The 11,282-nt window shown below is 62.4% G+C and overlaps 1 protein-coding gene across 1 annotated transcript; it reads left to right on the top strand.

Moving 5' to 3' along the window:
- Nucleotides 1-2,752: 2,752 nt before the first annotated feature.
- On the top strand, nucleotides 2,753-7,256 carry NKX6-3 (NK6 homeobox 3). Its single transcript, XM_069485291.1, has 3 exons — nucleotides 2,753-3,453; nucleotides 5,032-5,201; nucleotides 7,004-7,256. The coding sequence occupies exons 1-3, from the start codon at nucleotides 3,072-3,074 to the stop codon at nucleotides 7,241-7,243; spliced, it is 792 nt and encodes a 263-aa protein (XP_069341392.1). The 5' UTR covers nucleotides 2,753-3,071; the 3' UTR covers nucleotides 7,244-7,256.
- The last annotated feature ends 4,026 nt before the right edge of the window (nucleotides 7,257-11,282 follow it).

Below are 11,282 nucleotides of genomic sequence, written 5' to 3'. Positions count from 1 at the left end.
CGATGCCTAGAGAATGCTGCAGTCTGCACATTAGACGCTTTTTAGAAGTTTTGGAATTACCTTGATTTTTTTAATTGTTATGAAAACGAACCTTTTCTTGACTCTCCCACATGCTCTGTTACCGGGAGAGAATCCCCGCCCCACTCCGATGTATAGACCATTCTCCCTACACCAGCTGAACCAGTGTCAAAGTTAATAAAGAAACTGACTCGGCGCGGGCTCCGTCTCTCCTTCCTGCCCGTCTTTGGGGCGTGAGGTGCGGGGCGGGCAGAGCCTGGGGTGGGGGCTGCAGTCCGCAGGTGGAATCTGTCAGTGGGGGGGGCCTCCTCCTGGAAGCCTGGAACCCCTTAATTAGACCACCCACCCTAGGAGAGGCCCCCAGACAGGTGGCGGAGCAGAATCCTGTCCCCTCTACTGCTACCATGGCATAGGGGCGAAGTTGGGGGTGGGGGGAGGGGACGCCTCGGCCCACCAGGGTACTTGGCCAGGCCCCCACCGCATGCAGTGAGGGGGACCCCCAGCACTCCCTGTGAAGGCATCTGGCCCCGGTATTCAATGCCATTCAAAGTTCAAGAACTTGCTCTTTCTATGGAGAGAAAATGGCCCTTTTCTTATCACTTCTTGCGAGGCTGGTCACCAAGCTGGCTTCAGTTTCCACATCTGCAAACAGGGGAATGGATTTAGTGGCTGCAAAAGTCACTTCAGTTTGTCATCCTGGGGTTCCCAGACACCAACACCTTTGTCAGGCGTGGCATTAATTAAGAATCAAATCACTGGCTAAAGCTTTTCTGCCTTATAAATCCCCCTGAGGGGTGACCAAGTCACAGTTCCAAGGTCCCCGGAGGACTCTCAATCCACACCTCTGTCGAAATCCGCAAGGCCGCTCAGGCCAGTGGCCCAAACACTGCTGAGTCACCCAGGGGGCTTTTAAAACACAGGTTCAGGGTGACCTGGGTGGGGTCGGGTGGCCTCACTGGGAGTCAGAGTTAAGTCCCCAGATGGTTGTGACGTGCAGCCCGGTAGCAAAGCCAACTCGGATGAAGAAGCAGCTTTTTTTCTTGTTTTTAACGCAAACTTGTAGAAAATCACGTCCACACCCTTGGTGAGGTCCTTGCATGAACCCAAATCGCCCCGCTCCAGAGAGCGAGGCTCGGAGTCCCGGGCTGCGTGAGGAGGGGGACCTCGCTGAGCCCTGAGCCCGGGCCCCGCGGGAAACCACTTGGGCTCGGGGGCCAGAGAAGAGCGGCCAAGTGCAGCCTCCGCCTCGCACCTGCCGAGGCGCAGACCGTGCTGGGGAGAGCTGGGAGAGCCAGCCCCGCAGAGCTGAGGCCTGGGCAGGAAGGGCTTTGGGGCCACCTGGGGGGCGGGGGGGACAGAAGTCCATCTGTCTGACAGTCACCATTTTTTACAACATTTTGCTTGTTCAGACCAGTGGCATGCTAGTTTCCATTTTTAAAGAAAAACTCCAGGTCGGGCACGGTGGCTCACACCTGTAATCCCAGCACTCTGGGAGGCCAAGGTGGGAGGATTGCTCAAGGTCGGAAGTTCAAGACCAGCCTGAGCGAGACCCCGTTTCTAAAAATAGAAAGAAATGATCTGGACAGCTAAAAATATATAGAAAAAATTAGCTGGACATGGTGGCACATGCCTGTAGTCCCAGCTACTCGGGAGGCTGAGGCAGGAGGATCGCTTGAGCCCAGGAGTTTGAGGTTCCTGTGAGCTAGGCTGACGCCACAGCACTCACTCTAGCCAGGGCAACAGAGTGAGACTCTGTCTCAAAAAAAAAGGAAGAAAGAAAAACTCCAGGAAAGAATGCTGCCCAATATAAAAATAACCCAAGTACCTGGAAATTGGGCTCTGATTCCTTTGTGCCTCGGTTTCCCTGTTTGTAAAATGAGGCATTGCCCCAGTAGAGCCTTGTGCTTTATAAAAATTCATTAGAGGAAAAAAGAGCATATGGGTGCTCTGGGATTCAATCCAGTCCCACGCAGCAAACATTAACTGAGCCCCGACCAGGCGGCCCGGCACAGGGCAGCCCACTGGGGCCATCAGAGTGTCAAGCCCAGGCCCCAAGCCCACCAGCCATTGCTCCAGCAGAGGCACAAATGCAGAAGGACTCCAAGGGAGAGCTCAGGGCAGGCTGCCCGGTGGTGGAGGAGAGGACAGCCGCGCTGGGTGGGAAGATGAACACCCCACCACCATCAGAGCTGCCCACTGCCCGGCCCTGGCGCCGCCTGCCCAGCTCCCCACTTAGCCTGTGGAGCCCCAGAAAGCAGGTGCCGCCCAGCTCCCACTCACCCCATCCAGCAGCACAGGGGAGGCAGCCGGTCCTCCCGCCGAGCCTGGGCATCTGCACATAAAGGGGCCGGAGCAGCTCGGGACAGTGACCTCCGAGCCCGGCCGCCTATTTTTCAGGGAAGCAGCTGCAGAACTGGGACTTCCAGCTGCCCTGGGAGCCTCCAGGGGCCCCCAGACACTCACCTTTCCCTAGAAACTGGACTTGGACTTGGAGGCAGGTGGACCTCTTGACGAACAGCGCTTCTGGAACTAATTCTCTCTCTCTCTCTCACACACACACACACCCTGGCTGATTTTACAGTCAATCTTTCAAAGTGCAATTTGTCTAGGAAAAGCCAATGTGAGCCCGGACGTGCTGCGACCAATGGGGACGCGGCTGGCGCGGCTCAGCCAGTGTGGGGCCGTATTCTAATGGGCCGGATCTTTATCAGGGAAACGTGCCTCCTCTGGACTGAAAACTTCTCATGGAGGGTCCCCAGGCTCAGAGGCAGAATGGGGGTCTGAGCTGAGGCGTGGGGAGCCACCCTCGCCAGGCCAGGGCAGGGAGCCAGAGCCTTGGGGCGGCTCCCACCTGCCGGGAGCACCTGACTTCCGAGCAGCTGACCTGTGGGTCAGGGCCTGGCCGGCCGAGTGCCATGCGGGACGGGTGGTCAGGGGCTCGGCGGGCCTGACCCTGCCGTCCTGCCATGAGATTCTGGGCCAGGGCGTGGGGTCTCAGGCTTTAGGGGCCTGAGCCGCGACCCCTCACCTTCCGTCCCCCTGACCCGGGGATCATGGAGTCCAACCTGCAGGGGACCTTCCTCCTGAACAGCACCCCGCTGGCTCAGTTCTCGGAGATGAAGGCCCCCGTGTGCCAGTACTCCGTGCAGAACTCCTTCTACAAGCTCAGCCCCCCGGGGCTGGGCCCCCAGCTGGCCGCTGGGACCCCCCACGGGATCACCGACATCCTGAGCAGGCCCGTGGCCACCCCGAACAGCAGCCTCCTCTCCAGCTACCCCCACGTGGCCGGCTTCAGCGGACTCGGCTCCCAGGGGGTCTATTACGGCCCCCAGGTGGGAAATTTTTCCAAGGCTGGGAACGAGTACCCCACCCGGACCCGGAACTGCTGGGCAGACACGGGCCAGGACTGGCGCGGCGGGCGGCAGTGCAGCAACAGTGAGTACCGGGCAGCCCACGGCCCACCCCGCACGCCCAGGCTGGGAGCAGGGGGCCGGGAGGGGACCCTCCCCTTGGCCGCCATCAGACAGCCCCACTCAGACAGCCCCACTCGTGTCCTCAGTGTGGCGCAGGGCAGAATCCCACCCTCTCCCCGTTCCCACCCAGCCGGGCTTGGACACAGGCACCACCTCAGCTGTCCTCTCGGGGCACCTGGGAGGTCCGGCCCGGGGAAGGCCCCACAGCCCACGCCTGCCCTGTGCAGGGCCCAGCTGGCAGCTGACCTCACTTCTCCTGCCCAGACCCCACGCCACCGCTTCTGCACCCAGAGCAGGCAGAGGCTGACTCCCAGCGAGGAAACCTGGCCAGCCTCACCTTCCCAAAGAGCCCTGGCCCCATCCAGGGCGGCAGAACACACTGCAACCCCTCCAGGTCCCGCCTGCCAGCCAGGGGACTGGAGGAGGTGGCAAGATGTGCACAGGCAGGCGAGAGCAGTTTCGGGAGCCATCCCTGTGCCACCGAGGCCCTGCCCAGACCAGGGGGCGGGGGCAGGGGTGGAGGGAGCCTCCACTTCTGGCCGATCTCTGGGTCCCCCCACTGTAACAGGGGGTTGGGGCCACCCAAGGAAGCCCCCAAAGCACAGCTGCCCCACGTCTGCCGAGCCGCCCAGGCAGTCCCCCTGGCTTAACCAGAAACCCGGGAGTTCCAGGCGGGGTTCAGACCCCCTCTCCTGGGAACTTATGGCCTGGTTTGGGGGTGCTTTAAGCCTCAAGCTGGCTCTCTCTTACCTCCATCTCACCCCCCACACCCCTCTCCACACCCTCCCACTCTTCAGTCAGTCCCGAATGCGCGTGCGCACCAGGAACATGTCTAAGAAAGCGGCTGAATTAAGGCAAAGAGAGGAAGAAGACGGCCTCTCGGGAGGTCTCTTCCGCTCTCTGTGCCTCAGTTTCCTCTCCTGTCACTTGAGCTGTCAGACTGCACTGAGCACGCGAGGATTCTGCTTGCCCTGAGCCCACTGCCTGCAGCTCCTCCCCCGCAGGCTGCCCTGGCCGGGGCCTCCGGCCTCCGTGCCCTGACTCCCAGTGTTGGTGAAGCCACGTGACTTCCAGGCCAGGGACATCGGGAAGTGGCAACCGGGGGCGTGAGGCTTGCCCTTCCCTGCTTTTCCTGGAGACCTGGGAAGGCAGGGTCCAGGAGCAAAGAAGTGGCCCTGGGGACCCTGATTGTAGGTAGAGGTGACCTGAAGAGGGGACAGAGGAAGCTCCCACGGCCCCTCAGGGGGAGGCAGCATCTCAGTGAGTAGTGACAACTTCAGACAGAGTCATGAGACCGTAAAGATTTACACACTGGGGCAGCCGCCCTCCCAGGGCCCCTGCCCACCCAGACACGGCCAAAGCCAAAGTCACTGCTGTCTGAATGTCAGGAAGGCAGCTCAGGGCAACAGTGTCACGATGCCCTGGCAACTCAGTCGCTTCTCCGTGGGAGGGAGAGGCAGGGCCAGGCTGGCACCTGGCAGGCAGTGACGGTCCCTGGTCCCACGCCTCCTGCTAACACGCACCCCCTTCCTCCCGCCAGCCTCAGACCCCCTAGGTGACAGCATCCACAAGAAGAAGCACACCCGGCCCACCTTCACGGGGCACCAGATCTTCGCCCTGGAGAAAACCTTTGAGCAGACCAAGTACTTGGCCGGCCCGGAGAGGGCGCGGCTGGCATACTCCCTGGGCATGACCGAGTCGCAGGTTAAGGTGAGTCTGCCTTGCTGGGAGGGGCCAGCACAGGGTGCCGCTGCGTGGGAGACAGCCAGCCGCGCTTTCCCGGCAACTGCCGGCTCCTTGCGGGGAGGCCATCCCGGCTGCCCACCTAACCCTAGAGCCTGAAATAATTTGCCACAGCAAAAAGCAAGGCTGTCGTTACTGAGCCGGGTTCTGAGAGCCTTCTGTGCAGGGCCTCATTTCATCCTCAGCAACCTGGGCCCGGTGTTATCACCCAGCGCACAGGCGGAGGCCAAGTAGGCCGGGTGCTGAGGGCAGAGTTGGGACTCCACCCAGACGTGCGGGACTCCAGCCTCACGCCTCCCCCCAGCGCCCCACAACACTGACTGGGCAGAAATTCCAAGGACTGACAGCAGCTTCTGGGCCAGATTAGAACCGGATTCAGGGTTGATCCATGAGCCAGCAAGGCGCTGGGCTCGGTTTACCGGTCTCTAGAGCAAAGGCAGCATCTCCTCCTGCTGCTCACGGGGACCAGACGGGCTCCCAGGCGTCTGCAGCCCTGCAGCCTGGTGCCCGGTCGGGGCGGGAGGACTTGCGCTCTTGGGTCCACACCACGGGACCCAGAGTGCCCCCAAACGGGCCTGGGAAACCTGCCTCTGCTTCCGCACACTCCCCGCTCTGACGCCGGCCCTCTCCTAAGGGACTCTGGGCGGGGGCTGTGCTGGAACGGCCCGCCCCTGGCATGGAGCCAGGTTTAAGGAGGTGCTGGGGTAGGTCGGGACCCTGGGCCCCGGCTCTGCTCAGGGTCTCCAGGGAGCCGCCCACCTCTCCAGCACCCTCACCAGCCACCAGCCGGTCCACCGGGCGCAAGCCCATGGCCCTGAGTGGGATGAGTGACGCGGCCCCTCCTGTGGGGTCTCCTTTGGTGCTGCCCCGGGCAACGAAGCTGGGCTGTTTTCTAATGAAATGATCCATGACGTTCGGTGAGGGTCTATGAAGCCCACAGAGGAGGGGCGGCTGGTACGCACCTACTGGTGCCACCCAGCCTGGGCGGACCCCTTCCACCGGGAAGTTCCAGCATCTTCCACCCAGGTGGCCGTGCCCAGGTGGCTGTGAGGAGGAAGACCCACCACAGGAGGGCGAGCGGGGCTGGAGGGCTCCACTCACGGCGTTTCTGTACTTTATGTCATTGCCTCCTCCCAAGAAGGAACGGAGGAGTCTTACAGGCTGCTGCTGCTGAGCCGGTCACTTTCCTACAGAAACCAGGATTCCTGTTCTGGCCTCCGCGTGGAGTCACCCTCAAGATGCCCCGTGCCCGCCGTGTGCGAGTGCACATGTGTGTGCCTGTGTGCGCATGTGTGCCTGGTGTGTGCGAGTGTGCCTGCTGTGTGCGAGTGCACATGTGTGCCTGCTGTGTGCGAGTGTACCTGTGTGTGCACGTGTGCATGTGTGCCTGCCATGTGCGAGTGTGCCTGCTGTGTGTGAGTGTACCTGTGTGCACATGTGTGCATGTGTGCCTGCCATGTGCAAGTGTGCCTGCCATGTGTGAGTGTACCTGTGTGCATGTGCGCCTGCTGTGTGTGAGTGTATCTGTGTGCACATGTGTGCATGTGTGCCTGCCATGTGCAAGTGTGCCTGCCATGTGTGAGTGTACCTGTGTGCATGTGCGCCTGCTGTGTGTGAGTGTATCTGTGTGCACATGTGTGCATGTGTGCCTGCCGTGTGCAAGTGTACCTGTGTGTGCATGTGTGCTTGCTGTGAGTGTACCTGTGTGCTTGTGTGCGCATGTGTGCACGCGTGTGCGTGTGTGTGATCCTGTGTCGCTCTCCCCCCAGGTGTGGTTCCAGAACCGGAGGACCAAGTGGCGGAAGAAGAGCGCCCTGGAGCCATCGTCCTCCACACCACGGGCCCCTGGCGGCACGGGGGCGGGCGGGGACCGCGCCACCTCGGAGAATGAGGATGACGAGTACAACAAGCCGCTGGACCCCGACTCGGACGACGAGAAGATCCGGCTGCTGCTCCGCAAGCACCGCGCCGCCTTCTCGGTGCTCAGCCTGGGCGCGCACAGCGTGTGAGCCCGGCCGCCAGCCTCCCCTCCCCGCGCTGCTGGGGCGAGGGGGAGGAGCAGGAGGAGGAGCAGCACAGGGAGGGGACGGCCATAGCTAAGGGAGGGGGAGCAAAGAGGGAGACACAGACACCTCCTGAGACCCGGAGACCCCTCACACCTCGCGCTCTGCGGGCCACGGGTGCACAGGGACGCTAAAATGGCCGGGCTCTGCAGCCGGGAAACGGCCGTGGGGTACCACACGTGCCACTGTGATCCAGCTGCGGGCCGACCGCAGGGGCAGGTGCCGACACACTGCTCGGCCGGCTGCCCAGGAAGCGTCCCATTGGCCAGGGCCGGAGCCCAGGCGGGAGGGAGGCACTCGGGAAGGCCGGGTGAGGCAGAACCCCCGCAGCCAGGCTCAGGGGTCACAGCCTCCCAACCTCCTCCGCTGTGCCCTGAGGGCACGTGCCCCTGAGACGGGAAGACACAGGACCCCGTGGCTGGGGAAGGCGGAGGGTGCCAGGAGGGCAGGGCAGAGAGGCTGCACCTGAGAGCCACCCCCTGGTGTCCTTGGTGCCCGTGCAAGGACAGGCCCCTGGACAGGAGGGAGCGTCCCAGCTGGGGAGGGGAGGAAGGGCTGGAGAGGACCTCAGGGGCACCCCTGGCAGGAAGACAGAGGGCGTGTCCCTGGGGGCAGGGAAGGGGTCCCGCGAGGGGGCTGCTGACCCACAGCCTTCTGGGAACACAGGCCCTTCCTTTCCTCGGGACCCTGTGGCCTGGCACTGCCGCTGGTGCTGCCCAAGGGCCCTGGCCAACGGGTGGTGTCTCCTCCCCCCCGTGACTCTGAGCTACTGGCAGGTGGGAGGGGTGGGCTGGGGGAGGTGGGTGGGGCTGGCCTTGGAGGAATGCAGCCCAAAAGGGACCACGCGTCTGCCCATCCTCCCTGGCTTTAACCACAATAAAGAGTAATAATAAAGTCCCTGAAACCTCCCCAAGGCTCCCGTGCTTCTGTGGAAGGAAGGCTTGGCAGGAAACCAGCTTTGGGGTCCCGGCCATTGCAGCCGTGGGGGCCTTCCCCGCGGCAGGTGCCCAGTGCCCCAGGAGGTGTGGCGTGCTGGGTCCGCCACCGACAGCTTGCAGGGCACTGGCGCATTTGCGATCTCGCCTGTGTACGCAGGCGCTGTCCTGGGTGCTAAGAGACCTGAGACACATCTAGTGGATTCTCCAGCCTGGGGGGCGGGGGGGATTCTGCGTGGAAGAGCCGTGTCAGAGGACAGCCAGTGGCGAGAGCCAGGACTGAGCTGACTGGAGGCTGCTGGCCTCTCCCTGTGCAAGGCCAGGTTGGCCCACTGGACCCAGGAGAAACCTAGGCCGTGGGCAGCAGCTTCCTGGCTCGGAAGGTACCTAAGCGGGTCGCAGAAGTGGGAGAGGTGACCTCAGCGCTGGTCCCCAGGCCCTCAGGTCTCCTTCCTGGGCTGCAAAGGGCAACCCCGCAAAGCCTTTTCTGTAAAATGGGAGGCTGGCACTAGAAGGGCTTTCCAGACCCTTCCAGCGTCAACAGTCTATGCAAACAGCTGATCCTTTGCTGTCGGGATGCGTCTGTCAGCCCAGGCCCTTGGGCCCCTGGGGCAGGAGAACCAGGCCGAAGGGAGGGAGGGTGGAGGGGCACCCACCTTCATAACCCCCTTAGTGGGCCCAGCGGACAGGGGCACGTGACAGGAAGATGCAGACGGCTGCTAAGCTCTGCCCCCGTCTGCGAGGACGCCCACGCCCAGGCGTCAGCGTCCCTCCTTGTAAAGCGGGGGCTGCACAGAGGCCGGCAGGCCTGAGTGTGACCCCGCCCAGCAGCAGCCGGGTCATCGCGACCAGTTGGCCCCTCTAGTCCGGTGTCCCCCTCTGTAGGAGGAGGGGGGCAAACCGATTCCGCCCGACGATGAGATCAATGAGGCCGTGAGCGGACTGTGCGTGTCATGGTCGGTGCCGCACACGCCCTCGCGCTGGTCAGTGGCAGGGCCAGCACCGCGAGGTCCTCGCAGCAGCAGGACCAGCAGGGCCAAAGCTGCAGCCCCCCCAGTCCCGTGCTCGCGCCCCGGCAGGGGCCGGTGTCTGGGCGGCTGGGGAAGCGCTGCCCAGGGGACAGGCGGGTGCCCCTGCCAAACCCTGCGATTCGGGACTGCAGAGCCGGCTCCGAACCCGGCGCAGGGCCGAGCGCAGCGCCAGGTGCGTTTCTCCGTGGGCGGAGCAGTGCCTCGGTGGAAACTGTCGCCGGCCTGGAGAGGGACCCCGCAATTTCCAAGTCCAGTGCCTGGGCTCCACACGGCCACAGCCCTGTCCCGGCTGGTGCGGGCGTTCGCGTCTGTACACCTGCTCTAAACCTCGCACGCAAAGCCACGCCCCAGGCACAGCAACGGCCTCACAGGGTGCGTGTGCCGTGAGGTCCCAGGCCCCTCGCAGACCTCCTGAATCAGGGTGTGCATGCTAATGAGACGCCCGGCTGGTTCACACACACATTGCAGGGTGAGCAGACCCAGAGCACGTGTGTGCGTGTGCCTGTGTGTGTCCGTGTGTGTGTGTGTGTGTGTGTGCGCGCGTGTGTGGACAGCACCCCTCCTCCCAGGGTCCAGAGCACGGCCCAAACCAGATGCTCAGTAGAGAACTGCTGGGCGGATACAGCCGGGCGTGGGTAGATTCACAGCGTGTGAGCACAGAAAACGCAGCTGGACCCCGACTGTGAGCAGAATAAGAAAAAGGTTCCAAGGACAGGAGAGCAGTGGCCACAGGGCCACACACTGCTCTCCGGGTGAGGCCTGGAGCCGCGTCAGGGCCACCAGCCGAGACGCAGGACTGCAGGCACTAGCAGCAGCTGAGGGAGGAAAGGCAGGTCGGGCGGTCCAGGTGGGCTGAGGACCAGCCCAGAGGCAGAGGACAGCACCGGGCTCCTGCTCACGAGACCCGCGGTGCTCAGAGGGATCCCACCGGGCCCGGATCTTCTGCTCAGGCAGCCGGAACGGCACAATATTTTAGGAAGGTTTTCATTGGAACATTATCTTGCTTGGAGCAATTCACTCCCTGATGATGCTCAGATAAACAAAATGGTACCAAGTATGTAAAAATGCTGCTGTTGGGTAACCCTGGTCGGACCCTGCCATTTCAGCTGGGTTCTGAGGTTGGGCTGGGAGTTCACAGAGGACCCAGCACACACTGACAGCTGAAAGGGTTTCCCACCCTCTGGGAGGCCCCGAGCCTGGCAGGACCCCGCGGGCACCGTTCCCCACAAGGTGGGAGGCCCGGGGTGCAGGCTCTCCTCACATGCACTTGCGCATCTTTCAACGGCTGTGTAGGGCCAGCAGCCGCGCTCCCAGACAAAGACGCTGAGGAACGGACTGGCGCACCCCGGCCCGTTGTGGGCCAGCCGCGATTCCGCCCTCCCAGCCGGCTCTGCGGGGACAGCCACGCCTGCTCCACGGCAGCTGCTACGCTCTGCTGGCGTCGATAAACACCCACTGTGTGCTGTGCACCTTCCAGGAGCTTTACTCACCTCTTGTAATTGTCAGAAATCCACATGAAATAGGCACTATTATTTTACTCACTTTCTAGCCAGAGACACTGGGCACACAGACATCAAGCAGCTTGCCCCGAGTCACATAGCTTGACTCAGGCAGACTCTGGAGCTCAGCTGTTGGGAGCTTAACCGCCACGAAACACCATCAAAGGGAGGGGAGAAGGCCCGTTTGAATTACGGCTGGGCTGCGAACTGTTTTAAAAAGAAATTGGGTTGCAGGTGTTATAAACGAAAATCTGTGCAATCAGCGTTTGAGGCCCGTCTGTGGCCGGGCTCTGCGCTTAGAGCTGGGGGTGCGGACACAGGACGCGCTCTCTGCCCTGCCGCCCGGAGGGACGTCCTCACCGGGAGCAGAGGGACCTGCAGGAGGAGGCAGTGTTCACAGTCAGAGACAGTATTAATTAATGTGTCCCAACAACAGCGTGACTCACAGCTGACCCACACAACACCGTTTCTCAGCAAAAGCATCGCATCCTTCAATGCGTAAGAATGAGCACGAAAATAA

This window comes from Eulemur rufifrons, chromosome 12, assembly GCF_041146395.1.
Source record: "Eulemur rufifrons isolate Redbay chromosome 12, OSU_ERuf_1, whole genome shotgun sequence".
In the NCBI taxonomy this organism is placed as follows: Eukaryota; Metazoa; Chordata; class Mammalia; order Primates; family Lemuridae; genus Eulemur; species Eulemur rufifrons.
The sequence above is the reverse complement of the archived record's forward strand: the minus strand, read 5'-3'. Positions and strand labels throughout refer to the sequence as shown.

What these genes read in the sequence shown, in the direction of transcription:
- NKX6-3 (XM_069485291.1), top strand. Translation starts at nt 3,072, where the DNA reads ATGGAGTCCAACCTGCAGGGGACCTTCCTCCTGAACAGCACCCCGCTG. An exon ending in CGGGCGGCAGTGCAGCAACA is followed by an intron (nt 3,454 to 5,031) that starts GTGAGTACCGGG and finishes TCCTCCCGCCAG; the next exon opens with CCTCAGACCCCCTAGGTGAC. An exon ending in TGACCGAGTCGCAGGTTAAG is followed by an intron (nt 5,202 to 7,003) that starts GTGAGTCTGCCT and finishes CTCTCCCCCCAG; the next exon opens with GTGTGGTTCCAGAACCGGAG.